At 48.4% G+C, this 23,665-nt stretch overlaps 1 protein-coding gene across 1 annotated transcript in view; it reads left to right on the forward strand.

The window, feature by feature from the left end:
- The first annotated feature begins 7,713 nt into the window (after positions 1–7,713).
- The window catches only part of TRHR (thyrotropin releasing hormone receptor), a 37,239-nt gene continuing 21,287 nt past the window's right edge, over positions 7,714–23,665 (forward strand). The window contains exon 1 of the mRNA XM_054985902.1: positions 7,714–8,496. Within this exon, the coding sequence (XP_054841877.1) occupies positions 7,714–8,496 (783 nt within the window). The remainder of the gene's footprint in view (positions 8,497–23,665) is intronic.

Raw genomic sequence — 23,665 nt, forward strand, 5'->3', positions numbered from 1 at the left:
GGAGTGATGTTGGTAACATCGTTTTTTAATTTTATTTTTTTTACCACCAGAGCTCTGGCTGGCAACAGGCAATGGGGCTTTCCAGCAGGAGGCCTTCCACCATAGCAAGAGGGATGGCAGCTTACTAAAATTGCACAATGACAATAAAAGAATTAGAGACAGATTATAGAAATGGCCCTGTAGACAGACTTGCTCTTAACATTAAAGGGAAGGAAGATAGAGAAAAAAAATCACAGTTTTCTAAACAGGAACATCTCTTACATGCTAGCAGCTAAAGCAAATGAATTATACCATCTCAAACAGAGGCCAGCCAGATTGAAAGTATACATTTTGCAAAACACCAGCACCTAAAACTCATAATCAGTAGCAGTAACTATTTAACTTAGGCCGTCGTCACACAGGCATCTCTTCCGTTAAATTTACAGCATATAGCGTCCTACCTGTTATCGGCACAGTAACGTTTCTTCGGGTCACCTAACGGCTCTTCGCGCCACCAGCTGTCCACACCGAAGCACTCTGTTCTGTTCTCTCTAACTGCACAGAAGCAGCTCCTTCCCCCCCTTTTTTAAATTATTCTGGCGTTTAATTCCGCTATAACGGAATAACAGCATATAAACATTCCGTTAGAGCAAAACATTATGACCCTTTTGTTTTTCCAGCTTTGAAATTATATAAATAGCCCTTTGCCCGCAGAAAACTCCCTGTCTGGCATGATCCCCATCGCTGAAGACTCTGCCATGGCGATTGAGTCATTTTTACTTCAGCAGAAAGTTTGCATTGTGTTATGTCGTTATGGCGTTATAAGGACATAATAAAATGAAAAAAAGGGGAGTCGCAGGAAGAAATGGATTCTGGGATTGAAGGGAGGGCATAGGACGTTGCGAGGCGAAATACATCGATGTGAGGCATTCACACTGAGGCACAAAATAGTGCAACTATCAAGCACAAAGCGGAAGAGAGAAAATCGCTACAGTGTTGGAATAAGGTGGGTGTTTGCCGGGAAATAGCGCCATTTTAGCGCTAAATAAAAGCCCGTGTGATGACGGCCTTATTCAAAACCATTTGGGCACCATTTTTGGGTACATACTGAAGGTTACGTATATTATTTTTCACCTTTTAACTATTTGGTGGATGTTCAGGAATTGACTAATGCACACACACTGATGGCTGTTTTAATTTCCTCTCCTGAGAGCTGATTCATGTGGTTATTGGACCTACAGAATATAAAGGAGCAGGCCAGGATTAAGTCAGGATACCACATATGTACATAATGCAAAACCATAATTAAGACTAACTCTGGTTAATAATCTAATTCATTTCCTGGCTTCAGATCCTAGTTTGAAGGCCCCTTACTATGGTTTTGTGTTATTTCTGAACTGAACCAGTGCCTTATACTGAGTTTTAGGTGGGTAGCCATGTTAGTCTTCAATAGAAGGGCAGGATTTGAGTCCAGTGGCACCTTTGAGATGGGCACAAACAGGAAAAAACCCGAACATGATGTTCGTTGTTCATTGTCATCCACGAACAGGGATTCACGAACATCGACGGACATGACATGTTCATGAACATGTTCGTAGTTGGAGGTTCGTGGGAACCAGAATGGCCCCTTTGGGACTAAGCTGAACTTGAGCTGGGGAAAGGAGAGTCCATGGGTCTCCCCCTTTCATGTCATGTTCTCTTCACAGTGGCAGAAACTGGACTGTCTGCTGGAAGCTACTTTGAGGGGTTACAAGCCAGAAGGAAAGCCAGAAGGAGTTCATACAGCGTTCAGACAGTCTGTGCCTATGTTGCCAGGGGAATTGATTGAAAGGCGCCAGACTGTCTGGCTTTACGAACGGCTGATGAACGCCATGAAGAGGGCTTGGAACGAACACATGTTCGCCGGGAACAGGGCCTCACGAACAGCTTGCTCGCGAACAGCAGATTTGGCTGTTTGTGGCTTTTTTTTGTTCGTATTGCTGTTCGTGCCCATCTCTATTTGAGACCTTTTCAGAGTATGAGCTTCAAAGAGTTAGAACTCCCTTCTTCAGATAATCAGGTATCTGAAGAAGAGGGCTCTGATAGGTGTCTGAAGAAGGGAGTTCTGCCTCTCGAAAGCTCATACCCTTAAAATCTTGTTGATCTCTAAGGTGCCACTGGACTCAAATCCTGCTATGATATTGATACAGTAACTGTTCCTAAAAATTATCATAACCATAATAGAAGGGTGGCAAAATTCTGGCTATGTAACTCTGTGTGGCCATCTTTTCAAATGAAGAGTATTGTCTGGGCCATTTGTTCCCACTGTTAAGTGAATAACAATGCAATCCTAAGCAAAGTTACGCACACTGACTTCAATGGATTTAGAAGGGCATAACTTTGCTTAGGATTGTGTTGTGAATAGATAGCCCTTGAAAGGTGAGCACTGAGCGATCTCCTGGCTCACCTTTCCCTAAATCCAGACTTGGTTGTACCGAATTATCTAAAAGGTCTACCCCCCACTACATAATACCCTGCTTCTGTCTTGCTAAAGAAAGGATAAAACATTTGAACTGTTTGAATTGTCACATGGGCCTCAGTGAAGCTAATGAGAAACCGGGCCCTTTAATGCTATAAGCCACCCATTCAAATGTTGCTTAATCTTCTTGTGCACCCACAAGAAAGCAGAGAGAGCGTGCCTTTGAACTCTTCCTTGTACGTGACTTGTTTGCAGAAATATTTCTCTGCACAGAAATCACCTTCGTCCGTCTCTAACTGTGGGTTTTAAAAAATAGCATCTGATTCCTGGACCACTGCAGCATCATTAGACCCATTTTGCTAAATGTTCTTATTGGCCTTGGAGGATGCTAAGGTCAGCTGCTCAGGATGTTGCTGGCATATCAGATCTTTTACAATGGTTATTATCATAACTCCTTGGCAAGTGCTGAAAACCTTGAGAGAATCAATTGGCTGATATTAGGGAGCAAAGTGTATACTTTGACTGTAATTATTAATATCCCTATCCCCCCCACCAAAAACATGTCCATAAAACAATGTGCATCAGTCTACATATACTTAAATATAAGAAGTTGCCTTATTCTGAGTCAGCTGGTGACTGTTAGTCTATCAAGGCCTGTACTGTCTACTTCAGGAGCCCCCCAACATGGTGCCCATGGGCACCATTGACCCTCCAATACCTTTCCAGGTGCCCACCGAGTGTTTTTAAAAAGTAGGTAGGTAGGGCAAGGTGGGGCTTTTGCCAAGCATGGCTTCTGCTTGGCCATTGGATATTTGATTTACTGTGCAGATTTTTTAAAAACATTGCTTTAGCAAAAGCTACTGCCACAGCACAAGGATCTTGAAGGTAAGCTGCAGCAGCTATTTTGTGGCAGCTGTTTTGTGGCTGCACCCACCACTGTGTGTCAGAATTCCAAATGTGCCTGCAGGCTCCAAAAGTTTGGGAACCCCTGGTCTACTCTGACTAGCAGTCAGTTCTCCAGGGTTTTGGACAGAGGTGTTTCATATCACCCACCGGCAGAGAAGAACAACTGTGTTCAAACAGAAAAGAATGTTCAGGAAATGCAAATGACCAACTTGTAAAATAGCCAATAAACAGGTCAAATGCTCCTTCTTTATATTAACTCAGCCTGCAGCTTTCTCCAGCAGGCTTATGTCTGTTTCTACTTCCTTACAACTTAGATAACTTCCTTTTTGTTAACAACGATATAATAACTGAAGTGTTGTTAACTTGCAACTTCCAACAGCTTGCAAACCAGATGTTCTACCACAGAGCCATCTAAAGAGAGCTCTCTCTCTCTCTCTCTCTCTCTCTCTCTCTCTCTCTCTCTCTCTCTCTCTCTCTCTCTCTGACACCTCACTAATGCTCTCTTACACGTGTAAAGTGTGCTCCCAGTGGGTGTGATTACATCACTTCCAGAAGTGATGTCATCATGCCCATGGGGAGCGTGCCCACTGCACTCTGGCCCAGGAGGTTTCTTGCCTCCCAGGCCTGTTCCCCTGCTTTCCCCATCTGCCGGCCAGGTGAGTGGCGGTGGGGGGCAGATGGGAGCAGAGGATCCCCCCCCCCGGGGACCTGGCAGCTCTACCAAAAACGTGTTACTCTGGCCCTGGTGCCATCATCATAGAAGGTGTTTCAATGATGGCCCCCACCTTGGACTCCCCACAACCCCACAAACACTCTCCTCCAAAGCCAGAGCAGTTGAAGGAGGGCATGGTAAAGGCTGCAGCAGCCTCAGTTCCTGTGTTTACCTCAGTGAGCCCAGCTTCCACACTGGCCCACAGACTCCAGACTGATAGAAGGGAAGACAACAGGGATTTGTGGCTTCCAGAGGAGCCAGGAGGTCGGTAGGAAGGAGGGGAAGGCCACAGGAGAGTCTTTTCAGCAAGGGAGGGCCCATGGGGAACAGAGCCATGCTAGGTGGGTAGGCACCCTAGTTCAGCGGGCCTCTGGGGATTACCAACCAGTGGCTTACTGGGGCAAGGAGGGAAGGGGATTGGGAGGAGTTGAGGAAGGGAGAAGCTGGACACACCCCATAAAATGCAGGTTCTCACAACAGGTCAGGGAGGAAGTAGTGGATGCTGCTCGATGCCTGGAAGAACAGGTGTCCTGGGAAGAGAGAGGAATAAGGTGGTGCAACCCCATCCGTTTCCCATCCTAAGGCTTGGGGAGCCCAAGGGCGGTCCAACAAGATGGCAGAAGGTTGGCTGGAGGTCAGGCAAGGGGGGAGCCTCACAAAGAGTAAAAGAATATAGTAAAGATGGCCTTTCTTATTAACTATGAGCTGTATGCGTTTGTGGTTGCTGTTGTAAGTGGCCACACTTTCCCTTCCATTTCTCAAAAAGGTTCCAGGTTTTGATAATATGCACATTTCTCCCAATATTATTAACTAGCTAGTTGAAAGTTAGAAAGGTGAACAACTACAGTTCAGTAATCAAGAAGCAATTTTAAAAAGGCTGCATTAAGATTGCAGTACAAGAGCCAATTTACAATATTTGTATCCAGCCTTCCTGCCCAGTCAGGACCACCAAGTCGATTACGAGTATTTCATTAGTATATCACAATTTGATTGATAAAATTAGCATTGCACCTAGTGGTGCCACTTCGATATCTTACTCCTGTACTCTCTCACCTCTGATGGGAGATGTGTGCATAGTGCAGCTGTAACTGAACAACTGCACAATACAGTTGTAATGTCTTACATTGTTAGACTGGTACAGCAACTTGTTATCCCATCGGGAAAGGGTGATATATGTACAGACACCATTGCTACATGAGGAACCATACAGGTCAACTGGATGCCAAAGTACATCTGTACACACATCTGCCATGTAGGTTACACCCAGATGTGAGGCATCAAGTAAAGCCCTCAAATCCACTACATTGTGCTCACATTTCCAGCCAGTTTGGCGTAGCGGTTAAGAACAACGGAACTCTAATCTGGAGAGCTGGGTTTGATTCCCCACTCCTCCACTTGAAGCCAGCTGGGTGACCTTGGGTCAGTCACAGCTTCTGGGAGCTCTCTCAGCCCCATTCACTTCACAGGGTGATTGTTGTGGGGATAATAATAATATACTTTGTAAAGCGCTCTGAATGGGTGTTAAGTTGTCCTGAAGGGTGGTATATAAATCAAATGTTGTTGTTTTGTTGTTGTTGTTGTTATTGAAGGCACATTGTTGCACATGACTATGGCTTGGATCCAGCCAGCTTTCCCACTCAATCCTGCCCATTTTAGCTCCTTAGCACAGCCTCTATCCTACATTACTTTTGTCTATATGGGTTCCCTCATCCCATAGCGTTTGTGCTGAACCTTCATTACTTTTTCAGTAGCTGAAAAGTTGGCCGGATCCAACCGTATATCTGGATTGTGTTTTGTGTAGGTGTATTAAACATCCATGTGCAATGCTGCACTGAATCCAGAGCCCTTGCACCTGGGTTTGCTATTGTGCAGGATCCTGTCCTTTCCCCCGCCTTGTATGGCAGATTATAAAATCCACCTACTAGCACCTTTGGTTGTTGCCCAAATATTATGGTTCCTAGCATCAATTGACTTTTTTAAAGCTCACGTCTGAATGAAATCTCCAGCACCATAAACACAATGTCATTCTTTCTTGCTTTTTAAACAACAGCCTCTTCATCCCCAAACCCATTATGAAATCCAATTCCCCTCTTTTCCTTCACACAACCTGCTATTTCTGGAAGTGCTGCAATTGATGGGAAAGAGAAGTCCTGCACATAAAAAAGAAAGAAAATTGGATTTCTAATCTGATTTCATTTGTAGCCTTTTAATGCTGAAACTGGCAAAATAAAAAAGAACTGAAAGAACAGATAGAAACTGGCTGCGGCTCTTTAACAAACACTGGGGGAAAGGGTGGGGGATGACTTGGAGGCTATTCCCACTCTGTCTCTCTAAAGTGTGAAAATTCATAGCAGGTTCGAGGGGGAGAGAGAGGGAGTTACCAAACACACATTCCAAGTGCAGTAGTACATCACCGTTTGGGTTTCCCATCAGTGTTCCTGAAAGAACCGATGTTTCCCTCTCCCTGTGTTTCCCTCCTCCTTTTCTCTTGCTTTTCCTTCTTTTTAAAAAAGTCATTCTAAGTTTAAACGGATTTCCAAAGAGACCTGCTTTTTCTCTCCTTGAGGAAGGGACAGCTGGGAGAATGCAAATGCAAACTCGGTTGCCTTCTCATTAATAGGGGCATTTGCAATTTGACAGCTTGGTAGCTCTGAGGTGATCAGTCACGTCGCTTGGGGGGCTGAGAGGATGCTGGCACTGTGGAGCTCAAACAAGTAGCTGCTGCGCTCTGCAGAATGGTTCAAGAGCGAAGTATGAGGCACCAGGCTTCCTCTGGCCTCGCAAAGTTGTGACAGGGCTCACTCCATCGACTCAGATCAGTCACCCGATCCCTACAGAACCAGCGGTAAGTTCTTTATACCATCTTTTATATGTGGACAGCGGAGGAAATGAAACGGTGCTAAAATCTGTACGGTGCTGATGAATACATGCTTCCAGCCAGATTGTACGATGCTGCATGGAAGGGCTGCGACTCTAATGCTCTTGACAGACAGAGGTTCCTTTCTTTGCACTCTGTTGTTGCTAGCTCAGTAAGACCCTTTGGGGTAGCATCCTAGGGGGATGCTTTAAACTGAGAGAGGATAATCGGTCCAGCCCCCGATCTTCTGGTTGGCTGCAGACAGATTTTTAGAGTTGTAATTGGAACTATAGAGACATAGTCACCCTTGTTATATCCATGTATTTCTTTTTGTCCCATTATGGATTTTGCTCAACGTGGTTTGGCAGATTTTTGGAACTCTTCAGTGCCTCCAAGATACTGTCTTCAGTCCCCTTTCTCCACCCTGTCTTCAGTCTGGGAAAAGTCCAGTAATGAGAGAGAGAGAGCTCTAACTTTATATTTCTCTTTTCTCCTGAGGTATCCTCCTCAGCACAGAGAAAACACTCTCTCACAGCAGTCTGAATGGTGTCATAGCCAAACTGGTTTACAATCAAAATGACCCCTGGATTAAGGGATTGACCTATTTGTGTGGGTCGTTGAAGTGGTGTGTGTGTGTTAGGGAGGGCAATCTTAAACACTTGTGAATGAAAGAGGGATGTGTACAAAGATACACAAGGGAGCTACATCTCATGCGCTGTTCACTGTGAACAACTTTCCTTAGGGAGGCAAGGAGAAAATGTGCTGACCGGGCAGCTGATGGGCAGAAGAGGCTGGTTGAAGATGGAGAACAGCACGGCTGATGACCAGAATCAAACGGGATTCCTGCCAAGCCGGGAGACAGTTGCCATTGAATATCAAGTGGTCACCATCTTTTTGGTCCTTCTGATCTGTGGGTTGGGCATTGTAGGCAACATAATGGTGGTGCTGGTGGTACTCAGGACAAAGCACATGAGGACCCCCACAAATTGTTATCTGGTGAGCCTGGCGATAGCTGACTTTATGGTACTTGTGGCTGCAGGACTCCCTAACATCACAGAGAGCATTTATGGATCCTGGGTCTATGGCTATATCGGATGTCTCTGCATTACTTACCTCCAGTACCTTGGCATCAATGCTTCTTCTTGCTCTATAACTGCCTTCACTGTTGAGAGGTACATAGCCATTTGCCACCCAATCAAAGCCCAGTTTTTGTGCACTTTCTCTAGAGCCAAAAAGATCATTATTTTTGTCTGGGCATTTACCTCCATTTACTGCCTGCTCTGGTTTTTCTTGCTAGATATCAACACGGTAGCCTACAAAGATACCACGGTGGTGTCCTGTGGGTATAAGGTGCCTAGGAGCTACTATTCTCCCATTTACATGATGGACTTTGGAATATTTTATGTCATGCCCATGATATTAGCAACCATCCTGTATGGGTTGATTGCCAGGATCTTGTTCCTGAATCCCATTCCTTCAGACCCTAAAGAAAACTCAAAGACCTGGAAGAATGATTTGGATCCTCCAAACAAGACCAAAGGCACCAACAAGGGCATCAATAGCGCAGTGGCTTCTAGAAGGCAGGTAGGAAAATCATCTCTCAAGTGTTTTTTTGGAAATTAACTTTGTATTTGCACTCAGGCTTTCCTGCTGGATTGATTGAAATGGAGCCTCCATGTTCAAAGGCAGTTTACCTTTGAGTGCTGGGGGCAAGGAATAGGGAAAATTGGCATCATTATCCTGTTTGTGAGTTTCCCTATGATACTCAGTGGCCTGCTATTGGAATGCTGAACTAGATCATTCTTATTATGCAGCCCAAAGCATCTTCTTTGTATGTCAATTTGTAGAGTCAATTTCTGTGTTATGTTTTTGAGGTGTGTCTCAAATACCTGCCTGCAGATGCAGCCAGAGATGGGCATGGGGTATCAGTGCGAGAGGGGGAAGCCTGGAGCGGTATCTGCGGCAGCTTCTCCTCTGTATATTGTTCTTGTTCAAACAGGAACTATTTGTCACTAAGGAGGAGTGTGGACAACACATGTAATGCAAGCAGCTGAAAAGAAACCACTTGCAAAGAGGGCCATCCAATCTGTAGTGGCCCCAAAATTGCATTGAACAAGAGTATCTATAAAGCATCTTTTGGAAGACAATTAAGAAAAGGGTCTCTGAATTTGGGGGGCAGGGGGAACCACTGTTAAAGAGGTCCATGTGGAGTGTTCTCAGTGGTTAAAATCCCCCTTGATTGAGTGCTCTGTTGCATAGGCTTTCAGTCTCTGTCCCTCCCCTTGGGGCAGGCAAGCACCCTTGTCCTGGCTAATGAGTGGTGAGGGCAGTTCCATCCTGACAGCTTGGATGAAGTGAAACCTCCATGTTCAGAGGTAGTTTACCTCTTAGTGTTGGGTGCTAGGGACAAACAAAAGTAGATGTATTATATTAAGATGTGGTCAAGGTGCCATTTCATTTAAAAGAAAATCAAGAAGTATTAAACATGGTTTTGGCTGCATAGAAAAGCTGCTGAACTCCTCTTGACTTGAACAAACAGGATTTAAGCTGCCTGGGTCCAGGATTTCAGCCTTCATACTTACCTGACTAGAAGAATTGGAAAGAATTCTGGGTATAACCAAAGTAAACCCGGAACCTCAAGAACAAAAAGCGCCAGTGCATCAGGGACAAAGGTGGATGTTCTTGTGTGGGGTGAGTCCGCTGGAATCCATAGAGTTCCATGGTTGAATCGAGCTAAAGCTCTTCTTGCTGCAGAAGAGTAAATTCTGACACTTGCAGCAGGTATTAAAGAGGCAGTGCAAAAGGTTATCGCGCCAGCTCTGTGTTATGTACTTTGGCTTTTTATTGAGAGAAGCGTGGTGCCATGCATTTGTACAGAGTCAAGAGCTTGCTATTACAATAGAGAGGAGCAAAGTCTTCTTTCCCATCTACATCCCTATGTGTGTGAAAAAGAAAAAAAAAGCCAGAAAATCTGGTATCATCCACCCTTCCCTTGTGCAAGCACCGATTAACCAGCATTCTGTGTTTGTACTTAAATACAATAGGAAATATGCAGCCTAAAGCGTTTTTGTTGTGCACATATCTATTCAATATTTATACCCCACTTTTTCCCCACTGATGGTGCAAAGTGGTTTACAATATCATTACCTCCTCTTCCATCTGTTCGCAAAACAATAACCCTGCAAGGTAGGTTAGTCTGAGAGAGAGAGATGGACTGGCCCAAGTTCATCCAACAAGCTTCATTGCAGAGCGGGGATTTGAACGTGGGTCTCTCAGGTCATAGCCCAACACACTGTAACTTCTACCCCGTGTTGGCTTTCATTATAATACTTAAGCTTTTGGGAGGGGAGGCCTATACATTAATGATTTTTTGAAGTGCGTAATTATTTTTTGAAGTGTGCATATCAAACTGTGAAATCCAAATGGATGTTTGAAAATGTGTGTAGTGCAAGCCTGGTAATCGGAGAGCTGGAGTGACTGAAACTCCCTTACTGTTCACCCAGTAGCAATTCGCCAGTGTAGTGGTTAGAGTGTTGGACTAGGACCTGGTAGACTCAGGTTCTGCCATGGAAGTTTGCTGGGTGACCTTGGGCCAGTCCCACAGCCTAACCTACCTCACAGGATTATTGGGAAGATAAAATGGAGGAGATGAGAATGATGATGTAAGCTGTTTTGAGTTCCTGCTGGGGGTAAAAGTGGTATAACTAAATGAAACCTGGTGGTTGATGTTATATAATGTGTGAAACTGATCTTACAAAGACAACCAAAAGTTAGGGCTACAAACCTCAGGGGGAAAAAATCAAATTAGAGTTAAAGGTGGGGGGAGACCTTTCTCGGGCTGTTTTCATACTGCTTACCAGCCACGGAACATTGCGCTGAGCTCCCGAAATGACAGCGTCTTCCTCATGTGAAATCGCGCCAGGAAGACCCTGTCATTCTGAGAGCTCAGTGCGATGTTCCGTGGCCGGTAAGCAGTGTGAAAATGGCCTTGGTCTCAAACATTTGTTCATTTTTAGATAAAACTATCTTTCATGATAGGTCAACCCAAAGTCCCGTGTCATCCCAGCATTCTGTCTGACTGTGGTCAGATAGATGGTCAAGCAGAGGTCACCAAAAAAAATGCAACTTAGTGCTAATAATGCCTTCCTTTTGGCCTCCAGAATTTGGTAATCAGAGGTTGACTGCATCAGAACATGGAGGTTCCATTCCCAGCTTTCTTAGTGAATGCTGCAGATCATTTCTGGCATCCATAGGAAGACACCCAATCTGAACGGCATACCAATATTCCCATCATCATCATATTTGTAATCCATAAAGCCTATAATAACCTAAACCAAGCACTATACAATAGTCAAATCAACCCTTCCTTCCCAGCAGGCTCTCTCAAATTACAGCACAATTGTTAAAGCGGGGAGATTATGGAAGGAAAAAGAAATCACTTTGCCAAAAACTGAGAAACACACACACACAAAAACAAACGTATTAAAGAAACATGTACAGTTTGAGCTCAGCAGGATACTATTCAACCTGTAATGATGACTTCTAGTTTTCTGTCAGCATAAAATGAACATAAGCATATGTATTGATGCTCACTCTTACTGCCAACTTTTGACGTGCAGGCATCCATTCACATATAGTATCCTAGATTACCTTACCACACAAGTAGCAGGAAAGCAAGGCATGTGGCAATATTCGGAGGAAGGGCAGAGGATGTGCTGGTTCATGCCACAGTTTAATAGAGCAACACTGGTCAATACCATTCCTGTATGCTAATGTTTGCACCAGCATAGCCGAGAGGATGTCTTGTGGCAGGCTGGGCAGAACATAGCCCAGCCAGACATTGTGGCCTGATAGACAATGTCTTTGTTTGTGCAGTCCCCAGCAGACAGCAAAGCAAGATTAGTGTATCAGCTGTCATGCATGGATCATGCATTCAGCCCAATAGGTCAAAAGTGATGCAGGTTTGGCATAAAGATTTGGGCTGCTTTTACATGGTAAGATGATGAATGGCAGAATGGACCATACCTCTTCTGTTTGCATATTGCTGGGTATATCAAAAGAAGAGCACGCCACTTTCTGAATGTTCTCCCACTTGGGGTGGGGCTGTGGATCAGTGGTTGAGCACCTGCTCTGCAGCAGATGTTCTCAGGTTCAGTCCCTGATGTCTCCAGTTAAAAGGATCAGGTAATAGGCAACATGAGAGACCTTCTTTGACCCGCTGGTGGTCAGAGTAGACAATTAGAGATGGGCACGAATTGGAAAAAAAACGAGCCATGTGGTTTATGGTTCGTCAAATTTCACGAACCACAAACCACAAACTTTCACGAACCTGCCCCTGGTTCGAGAACCAGTTTGTTTGTTTCATGAAAACGTCACATCCAGGTCAGAAAATCATCCCGGGTCAGCAGAAGTTCACTTCCAGGTCAGCAGAAGGTCTGCAGGAAGTCCATCTCCTGTTGCCTAGGAAACTGATTGATTGGCACCAGGCTGTCTGCAGTGACGAACCAAAAAACGAACCAAATGAACCAGTGGTTCATCAAAAATGGGATCTGAAGAACCACTCCAGCCTGGTTCGTACTTAATTTTGGTTCATATTTTGGTTCATGCCCATCTCTATAGACAATACAGACCTGGTTAAGATTATCATCCTTAAGTTGGGGCCTGGCATTCTCCTGGAATTACAACTGATCTCTAGAAATTAGTTCCCCCGCAGCCATGAGAGGCATACTCTTTCTTCTATGGTATACTGTACTAAAAGAAATGGAAGTCGTAAAGTGACATCACATCTCCATTGAGCTCCCTCCCCAAACTCTGCACTCCCCAAGTATTGTCCCCCAAAGCTCAAGGAATTTCCAAATCTGGAGTTGGTTGTTAACGCTAAACTTGTTAGGCCCTGTCCTGGGTAGCCCAGGTGAGCCTGATCTCATCAGATCTGAGAAGTTAAGCAGTGTCGGCCTTGGTTGGTAACTGGATAGGAGACCTCCAATGAAGACCAGAGTGGTAGAGGCAGGCAAGGGCAAACCACTTCTGTTAGTCTCTTGTCATAAAACCCCTGCCAGGGTCACCATAAGTCAGCTATAAGTTGAGGGCACTCTCCACTTCCACATTTGATAGAGCAATGGTCTAAGTATAACACAGTTTCAAGTATTTACTTCAGAAAAGAAAACCCTCATAAAACTGAATATTATTGCAGAGGGGAGAAGCATTCTAAGCTAGCCTTTTGTCTGCCTTGTTATCTTTTAATTTGCAGGGAATTTCTCGTATATGGGATCATTTGAAGACATGAAGAGTGAGGGGGTTTAACCATTCAATCTCCACTTGGTATTGCTATTTGAAATCAGACTCCTTGGCTGGTATAATAATTTTAAAAATCTGTGTTTTTAAAGGACACTTCTTTTCTCCTTTCAAATAATAACTTTGTTGTAACTTGAGCCAGGGAGATCTGGGTTCATGCCTTCACCCAGCAATGAAAGGAAATGATGGTCCTTGGTCAAGTAACCCTTTCTGAAACTCACTCACCTCATAGGATGCATGGCAAAAGCCTTGAGTTCTTGCTTGAAAGGTGGAATGCAAAGGGAGGAGAGATGTTATCTATCCCACATTCTCCCATTATAAACAAGATATTATGCAGTAGCCGTGAAGCACTTCTGTGTTTCAGCCTTCTGAGGTACAAGGCACTCTCATATTTACTTATTGTATTTACCAAGTCCTTTTGTGAAGCTTTCCATTCAGTTGTTCAAGCATAAACACCTCTCTTCTCCCACATGAATGATTTATTCAACATTCTTCTCAGATGCCTCCTCTATTCTGGGCCTGTGCCAGCACAAAAAAGCTATGCTAACAAGTACCAAAGATCACCTTTTCATTACTGCCTTTGAAATCAGCATCCTTTTCAAAATGTAGAGCGTTTTGCTGCTTGATATCACAAAGCTTGTTCTCCCCCCCCCCCCCACACACAAAGCTCTTAGGGATATAAGAGTAGTCATGGGAGATCAGGCCAATAATCTATCCACACCGGCATTCTGTTTGCAGGCAAGTGCTGAGTGGGGGAGGTGAGTGGGGAGGGGGCACGGTGACAAAAACACACAGACACAGTGCTGGAGGTAAAGAAGGCCACAACTTTATTGAGATTACAGCTCAAGGAGCAAAGGCATGCATAGGGCACAGATCCGAGCATCGGCTGACCCGCCTGCCAAGCTGATGACCCACATGCCCCCTCAGACCCCTTCTGAGGGGGGGGGAACCATGGGATGACAGTCAGTGGGATGCCAGGTGGGTGTACACCCCTGTGTGGATCATCCCCTGTCACCTGGGAGTGATGGGCCAAGTGCTGAGGGGCGGGGGCCAGCCTTGTAGACCAGGAGCCTTCTCTAGATGAGCCTGGTCCTGCTTCCCTAGCCCCTGGTCATTCCCCTGCCCCTTCCACAACATGGCAGCCACCATGCTGTCTCCCCACCCACCTCCCCCTCATCACCTGCAACCTGGCCCCCAGGTGAGTCTAGGAGCCATTGTTTCTTGCCATGGCCACTTAAATGTCCCCAGGAAGTCCAAAAGCCAAACTTTTCCTTGCAATTGTTTCCACCCCAGCAGCTGTCTTCATCAAGCCATCGTCTTTAGTAGCCCTTGATGGACTTGTCCTCCATGAATTTGTCTCAAACCCGTCGCTACCTCTCTAAGCGAGTAGCTATAGCCCTGCATCCTATGGCCCGGAGTACCACTTGTTAAGTTACGTGAAGAAATATTCTCTTTTGTCTGTCCTTCTGCCTAATAACTCCATTGGTGCCCTGTGCAGACAAACATACACTCACAGAAAGAGAGAGCCTGACACAGAAGAAAAATGGTAAATCATGAGCTCAAAAATACCAGAGATATGGACTATGACTAACATGGTTAAACCTCCAGAACTTTTCAGTTAAGTAATCCTCAGTTATTGATCACTTTGAAAAATGTGGATTTTCCTTGATCGCAAGAAGAAAGCTGTATAGGAGAAGTGGAGATCTAGAGATCTAGAGCAGGGAAGTGGACATCCCTCTTTAGTCCTCTACATTCTTATAACGAGATTTTCAAAAGGGCTGGCCTGGGACTGGCCTTTCATTTTCTTGAGGTCCCATTTTCCCTTACATGCTTGTTTGGTAATAAATGCAACTCTCCAAATTTTCTCTGCTGCTGATCTGGAACATTTGTACCAGCACTAATGAAGAAGGTTTGTGAGGAGAAAAGTATGTACAATATATCTTGAACAAGTTGTGTTTATAGGCTTTTGTACTGGCCTGCTCAGCTGCTTACTCCCCATGCCCCAAGATATAATCACCAGTATCCGTTCTGCAGTCCATGAGGAATCTCACCTCCTTATTGACTTGATCAACCAATGTGCAGCAACACCAATCTGAGCTGACATAGTGTTGAACCCACCAATGGCCTCTCATCGCTGAGAACTGCATAAAGGCACCCATGTTTTTAAATTATGCCATTGGAAAAGCATAGAATATGATGCTGGGTAGGTAAAGGGTAAAGGTAGTCCCCCTGTGCAAGCACCAAGTCATGACTGACCTATGGGGGGATGTCACATCACGATGTTTACTTGGCAGACTTTTTTTTGTTATGAGGTGGTTTGCCATTGCCTTCCCCAGTCATCTACACTTTACCCCCAGGAAACTGGGTACTCATTCGGTCGGTCGGTCGGTCTGTCACCAGCAGGTGAAGACTTTGATTGTTTGGTTTGGCATTCCCTCACTGATTCTCAGTGATCCTTCCTCCTACCTTCCAAAGCAGCCATTTTCTCCAAGGGAGAACTCCAGCTTGTCAGTGAGGTCCCACAAATAAGCAACCTGTCCATCGGAAAGTTCTGTTGCCATTTCCAGCTGGTTTCTCATCCAGCCACCTGTGTCATGCGCCATTTACCATTCTTGAGTCCCCTACTTGTCATAAACCATTAAAACCATATATAAGATGGAAACATATGGCTAACGCTGACCTCCAGACTAGTAATCAGAGTGGTCTGGGAAATGCTTTTTTGGAAGAAGGAGGCATTTCAAGGAGGAGAGAGTGCTGATTGGATACAGAAGCACCTGTTCCGGGCGCAAGAAATGGCATTTTATGGCTGGCAGTGAAAGGAGAAGAATGAAGGGAGCATTTAGCAGATTAGTTCACACACTATATAGGGATTAATAAGAAGAGGAAAAGTGATAAGAGATATCACTGGGGCAGAATGGTAATATTGGGCATTAGCATGTCTTAGAAAGGTGAGTCCATTAGCAATGCCCAAGCATCTTACTTCATGAGCTACCAGAACGGCCTGCAGATGGAACTGCTGGCTTGAACTCTATAGTGCCACTGGTTGGCTAGAAGGTATACTGCAGTTTTCAATCCAACAGGGATTGGAAGCTGACTGCAATCCTAAGAACGTTTTTGTGTGGATAAGTCCCACGGAGGGCCAAGCTACAAGTGATGAATGACACTTGAACGGCAAGTGAACAGACTCACGTGTATTCCTCCCTGTTCACTTGCGCTCCACTTGCGCTCCACTTGATCACATGAGTCTGTTCACTTGCCATTCAAGTGTCATTTGTCACTTGTAGCTTGGCTCTGCGTGGACTGGAGAAGGAGTCTGAGTAGACCTGGGCCGATTCCAGACGACTAACCGGAAGGCGCTTCATGCCGCCATGTTCCGGATCGCGACAGGGAAAACGCGAAATATCACGTTTTCTCGCACGAGTTTGGTGCGACGTCGTGCCAAACTCGCACGAGAAAATGCGATATTTCGTGTTTTCCCCGGCGCGATCCAGAACATGGCGGCATGAAACGCTTTCCGGTTAGTCATCTGGAATTGGCCCTGCTTAGGATTGTACTGTAAGCTGCTCACAGACTGCTTGGAGCAGAGCTGGCTTTCTTCCTAATAGTTCCCCACCAGTACTGATGAAGAATCTGTGGTGAAGGTTTAAAGTGATTGGAAGCTGGTTCGGAAAAGGGTAGTGTGACTGAAGAAATTATTTCAGAAGAGGCATTTTGAAGAGGAGAAAACAAGCGGACAGATGTGATGCCCATTTTGCTAACTCTATACACATAACAAATATATGAATGAATGGGCATAATCTCGTCTCCTTAATCACACGCTTCTTATCTGAGCAGCCCTTCAGTTTTCATTTCTTGCTTTGATTAGGCCAGTTAAATGATGTTGCACTTAAAAAAGAATTTGAGAATTGCAGCATTGGCTAGGAACAAGATCAATGACTTTATAATATAGCATCCTGGGGAAGAATGTCTTTTGAAGAATGGTGACTTCAAGGTCTCATTTTTCTTATTTAGAACAGGAGACATGTTGAATGTGAATAACATGTTGGGGGATAGTTCATTGTTTTCTGATCATTCAGCAAGAAAATTAAATGAGATGGCCACATCTTTATTCCTGTCATCTTGCTTCTCAGGGGTTTAAAATGTAGCATTATAGATGTGCTCTTGTGTTGTATAAACATCTGTTTAGACTTTTGTTTATTTTGATACTTAAAGGCACTGATGTAATGATCTTTGATGATTAGTCACCATTCCTGAAAGCTGGAGTGTATGTTACACCCTCCTCACAGGATAGAAACTAAAAATACTGCATAGAAGCAAACTAGTAGGATCTATACCCAAATTACAGGAACAGACAGCTAATTTGATACTTCAGCAGAGTGGCAAATACTTCAGGTTATCCTCCTCCCAAAAGCTTGAGGTAAATTTGCTGAGTAAAAAATCATAGTTGGCTACCACCAAAGAGTAATTTTTAATATGTTTTCCTTACAAAAGTTCCAGGTAGGTACTTTTATTGCATAACTAAAGGTATTTGGAAGTCAGTGAACCCATTTTTTTGCCAATGCAAAACATCCATTAGGACTCTGTTCCTTCAAAATTGTCTGTTTTGAATGTCTGCAAGTTTTTCATTGATGTGTTCATGTCACACTTGTGTTATCGAGAGTATTGAAAAAAGGTTTTGTCGTCATGAAAGCCTTCTGACATTGTGTCTCCTCTCCACCTGAATCAGTATCATTATGGGATGGTGTAGAATGCTGCATGATCACTGCTTTTTTGTAGGGGGAAATATCTTTTCCCAATGATTTGTTTGTTTGGCAAATTTATATGCTGCCTGTCCAGAGACCTGCTCGAGATACTTATGATTAAAACAATAAAACAAAACCATTTTTAAAAGCCATTAAAAACCAAACAAAGCCATTTAAAACAGAGAACACTAAAAAGAAGCGAGGACATTAAAAAGTCCACCCTACACATCAAGCAGTCTAATGGTATAGGCAGTGACAGTCCCATGACTGTGGAACAATCTCCACAGGGTAATGCACCTGCCCCCCTCACTCTCTAGCTTCACGAGCCAGCTGAAGACTGTCCTTTTTTAGGACAGCTTTTTAACGTATTTTAACTGCTTTTAATTGCCATTTTTGATATTTTCATTGTAAGCCACTGTGAACACCTTTGGAGGAAAGGCAGCTAATAAATATTTAAAATAAATAAACCACTCAGACCAAAAGCAGACCATAAAAGGTTTAAAAACCCCTAGTTAAAAGTGTCCGGGGTCTGGGTCCCAGCCCCCAGACTTGGTAGGAGGGAACAACAGGTCAACTGGGCGGACAGGCATACAGAGGGGGCAGCCAGCAGCCAGCAGGTCAACTGGTCAGCCAGCAGACAGCAGGTCAACTGGTCAGCCGGCTGACAGCAGGTCAACCGGTCTGACTGGCAGGCAGAGGGGGCAGCTGGGGGACAGCAGGCCAACCCCTCCCATGGGCAAATGGGGCCAGAACCTGCCGGTGCCAGGGGCAAGGGGCAAAGGCCCAGGGCCTCAGGAGGCAGGGGGAGACAGAGAGAGGCCAGCGAGTCCCACTCCCCTAGGGAAGGAAAGGGGACTAAGCAAGGCAGAAGGGGGCAAGGGCCGAGGGGTTGGGGGCCCAGCAGTCACCCACCTAAAGGCCTTACCTGAGGAGGAGAAGCAGCAGCAACCCCAACAACCCAAAGCCACGCCCCAGCTAGAAAATAGTAGCCTGGCCCAGGAGTTGCCAAAAGCCAAGCCACTCCAGGTGGGGCTAGTGGAGGCACTCTGCATGAAGCCCTGGGCAACCAGCCAAGGAGCTGCAGCTGGACCCACCTTCAGCCATCAGCTCAGCCAGGGAGGCCGGGCTGCTAGCCAGGGAACTACAGCTGGACAGGCCTTCAGCAATCAGCCAAGGCAGGGAGGCTGGGCAGCCAGGGAACAAGGCACAGCTGGTGCTGGTCAGTGGGGCCAGATCAGCTACCCCAGCTGCAACTGCTTGGTGCAGCCCAAGACCAGGCTGGAAGAGGGGTGGGACAGTAGAAGGAAGCCCTATAAAAGCTGGCTGGGAAGAGCCCTGGGGTGGTGGGTGTGAGTGAGGAGTGATGATGTGGAGTGAGAACGGTGCAATGCAAGAGTGGAGGTTTGGAGGAGAGTTCTGGAAGGAGGGGATGAAGAAGGACACAGGGGGCAAGCAGGCCAGGTTGAGCAGGCCAGCGAGTGGACTGAGAGGGAGTCTGGGTGAGGTATACCGCCCCTCCTTCCACAGAGCAGGGTCCTGCAGCATCCCTGGCCCCCCTATGATGTCAGGAGCAGACCGCCCAGTGCCACGCCCAGCGGCAGCGGCGGCAAGCCCTGACAAGTTGGTGGCCCGTACGGGGAAAGTCGTTCCGACGCAGGCGCCAGTCGAAGGGATGTATCCCAATGCCGTAGCCCCAGCAGACCTCAGACTGTGGCTGGAGGAATGCTTGGACAGGATGTGGAGGAAGCTGGAGGCGGCCTTCCAAACAGCTCAGGCAGAGCTAATGCAGGCCGTGGAGCAGCGGATGCAAGCCTGCACCCCCACAGTTTCCTCACCAGTGGTATGCGCGTTGGCTTGGGAAATTAACCCGCCAGCTGGCAAGAGGATAGAGAGTCTGTGCGCCACCGTGAGGATAGGCCGGCAGAGCCTGCAGGCCCTGTTGGATTCAGGGAGCGCAGTCTCGGCGATCCACACCCAACTCGTCCCAGCTGCCACCCCAGTGCACCGCTGGATCCCGGTGACAGATGTGATGGGCTGCACCCTGCCGTATCCTGCAGTCTGGGTCACGGTGGAATACCTGGGGGCGATCCGCCGTATAGAGGTCGTCAAGGTGGCCCACTTACCCCTCCCCATGCTGCTAGGAAGAGATGCCCCTGAGTTTTCCCGGTTACTCAGGGAGGCGATGGGGGCGTTGGCAACCCCCCAAGCTGCCGTGGCTCTGCAGGTAGAGGAGGCAGCCGACCCCGGCGAGGGCCCTTCCCGTGGACCAGTGGCCAAACCACAGGCCGAGGACCCCGCAGGTCCTCCAGCAGACCGCCGGTTCCGCAATGCCCAAGGTGCAGACGAGTCCTTGCAGCGCCTGCGAGATACGGCAGCTCGTGAGGAGGAGCAAGTGCGGGATGAGAGAAGGGCCCAGCGGCTCCCCCGCATCGAGAAGCAAGGAGAGGTTTGGGTCCGTCTGGCCCGTGCCCCAAATGGCCAGGGAGAGGTCCGCCAGCTACTGGTGCCGGCAGTCTACCGGGCGGAAGTTCTCCGCATGGCCCATGAGCATGCTTGGGCCGGGCACCTGGGGCACCACAAGACCCTGAAGAAGGTCCTCGAGCGGTTCTTCTGGCCCTCCGTGAATGCGGACGTGAAGGCCCACTGCCGCTCGTGCCCCACCTGTCAGCGGGTGGCTGCACGACGCCCCTCAAAGGCCCCCCTCTCCCCATTGCCCGTCATGGAGACACCCTTCCAACGCATCGCAATGGACTTTATCGGCCCGCTGCCGCGCACACCCCGGGGCCACCGCTTTGCCCTGGTGATTGTGGACTATGCTACGCGGTTTCCGGAGGTCATCCCACTAAAGACAATGCAGACCCCGGGGATGATACGGGCTCTGTCCAAGCTGTTTGCAATGGTGGGCCTGCCAGACGAAATCTTGACGGACCGGGGGGGGCCGTTCCGTGCCAAAGCCATGCGTCAACTCTGCCAGAATTTGGGGATCCGGCAGGTATTCACCTCGGCTTACCACCCTCAGACGGATGGTTTGGCAGAGCGTCTGAACCAGACCGTCAAGGAAGCCCTGAGGAAGATGACCCGGGACAAGCCCCACCAGTGGGATCTGTACATTGACCCCCTCATGTTCGCCCTCCGGGAGACCCCACAGGCATCCACTGGCTATAGCCCCTTTGAACTGCTATATGGGCGCAAGCCACGGGGGATGCTCTCTCGGTTGGCAGAACGGTGGAGTCCCCGCGCCAGCAGCCCTGCTCCCCCCATACAGGAGTATGTGAGCCAGCTCCGCGAGCGGGTGCAGAAGTCCCAGGCAGAGGCAAACCTCCGGCTAACACACACCCAGGCGCAGCAGAAGGCTGCCTACGACCGGGGTGCAAGGATGAGGACCTTCCAAGTTGGAGAAAAGGTCCTAGTACACCACTCGGTGTTCCCACGGGAGGAGGGGGACCCATGGAGGGGCCCTTACCAAGTTCGGAGGGTGCTGGGTCCCACCACTTATGAGCTGCAGTGCGGGCCGGGCCGGCGCCGGCGGAGGACGCTGCATGTGAACCTGCTGAAGAGGTGGTACGAGCGGGACAGCGAGGAGTGCCAGCTGGCGGAGGACCCCCTGGAACTCCCGTCCAGTGAACTGCCGTGGACCACAGAAGGCCCAGAATTCGAGGAGCCCAAGGTAGACCCCCAGCTCGACCCAACTCAACGGGCCCAGCTACAGGCTCTATGGGCCCGGGTACCAGGCGTCTTCTCCCGCAGACCGGGTAGCACAAGCCTGATACAGCATGCCATCCCAACCAAGCCAGGGCAGGCGGCCCGGGCTACGTGGCGACCCATCCCTAGAAAGCAGTGGGAGGCAGTGGAAAAGGAGACGGACGAGATGCTCCAGCTGGGGGTGATTGAGCCCTCACGGAGTGCCTGGAGGAGTCCAATAGTCTTGGTGCCCAAGCCGGACGGGACCACCCGCTTCTGCGTTGATTACCGAGAGCTGAATAAGGTGGCCAAGTTCGATGCCTATCCCATGCCCCGAGCAGACGTGCTGGTGGATCACCTGGGGTCCGCTCGCTACCTGTCGGCTCTCGATTTAACCAAGGGATACTGGCAGGTGCCCGTGCGGCCTGAGGATCGGGAGAAAACAGCGTTTGCCATCCCCCGAGGTCTTTTTCAATTTAAGAAAATGCCTTTCGGTCTCCATGGTGCGGCAGCCACGTTCCAGCGACTAGTGGACCAGGTGCTGGGCGAGTGCCGGGCATACGCAATGGCCTACATTGACGACATCATTGTCTTTAGCCCGGACTGGCCCACCCACCTCCAGCACCTGGAGTCAGTCTTGAGAGCCCTTCAACAGGCCGGACTGCGGGCCAACCCAAAGAAAAGCCATCTGGGGTTCCAGGAGCTGCAGTACCTTGGCTTCGTGGTCGGGGGAGGACAGGTCCGACCACCGCCGGACAAGGTGGCCTCTATAGCCGATGCCCCACAGCCCCAGACCAAGAAGCAGGTCCGGCGTTTCTTGGGACTGCTGGGGTATTATGGGCGGTTCATCCCCCACTTTGCCTCCCGAGCGGCACCTCTGACAGACTGCTTAAGGAAGGGGATGCCCAACCAAGTCCGGTGGACCCCAGAACTAGAGGTGGCCTTCAGAGACCTGCGGTCAGCCCTCTCTAACGCCACCGCCCTGTGGAACCCGGACTTTGACCGTCCCTTCACGCTGGCCACAGACGCTTCAGACACCGGCCTCGGGGCTGTGCTGACTCAGGAGCGTGATGGAGTAGACGTCCCCATTCTCTTCCTGAGTCGGAAGCTACAGCCCGCAGAGAAGCGCTATGCCACAGTGGAGCGGGAGGCCCTAGCAGTCAAGTGGGCAGTGGGGGCCCTGCAGTACTACCTGGCCAACAACCCCTTTGTACTGCTGACGGACCATGCGCCCCTGCAGTGGCTCCACCGCATGAAGGCGCACAACCCCAGGGTGCTGCGGTGGTACCTCTCCCTCCTACCCTTCCAATTTACCATCAGATACCGCCAGGGGGCACAGCATGTGGACGCAGACTTCATGTCCCGCATGTTCGAGACTGAACCGGACCCCCACAACTCAAAGCCAAGCGGGGGTGTGTGTCCGGGGTCTGGGTCCCAGCCCCCAGACTTGGTAGGAGGGAACAACAGGTCAACTGGGCGGACAGGCATACAGAGGGGGCAGCCAGCAGCCAGCAGGTCAACTGGTCAGCCAGCAGACAGCAGGTCAACTGGTCAGCCGGCTGACAGCAGGTCAACCGGTCTGACTGGCAGGCAGAGGGGGCAGCTGGGGGACAGCAGGCCAACCCCTCCCATGGGCAAATGGGGCCAGAACCTGCCGGTGCCAGGGGCAAGGGGCAAAGGCCCAGGGCCTCAGGAGGCAGGGGGAGACAGAGAGAGGCCAGCGAGTCCCACTCCCCTAGGGAAGGAAAGGGGACTAAGCAAGGCAGAAGGGGGCAAGGGCCGAGGGGTTGGGGGCCCAGCAGTCACCCACCTAAAGGCCTTACCTGAGGAGGAGAAGCAGCAGCAACCCCAACAACCCAAAGCCACGCCCCAGCTAGAAAATAGTAGCCTGGCCCAGGAGTTGCCAAAAGCCAAGCCACTCCAGGTGGGGCTAGTGGAGGCACTCTGCATGAAGCCCTGGGCAACCAGCCAAGGAGCTGCAGCTGGACCCACCTTCAGCCATCAGCTCAGCCAGGGAGGCCGGGCTGCTAGCCAGG

Source organism: Eublepharis macularius, chromosome 7, assembly GCF_028583425.1.
Source record: "Eublepharis macularius isolate TG4126 chromosome 7, MPM_Emac_v1.0, whole genome shotgun sequence".
In the NCBI taxonomy this organism is placed as follows: domain Eukaryota; kingdom Metazoa; phylum Chordata; class Lepidosauria; order Squamata; family Eublepharidae; genus Eublepharis; species Eublepharis macularius.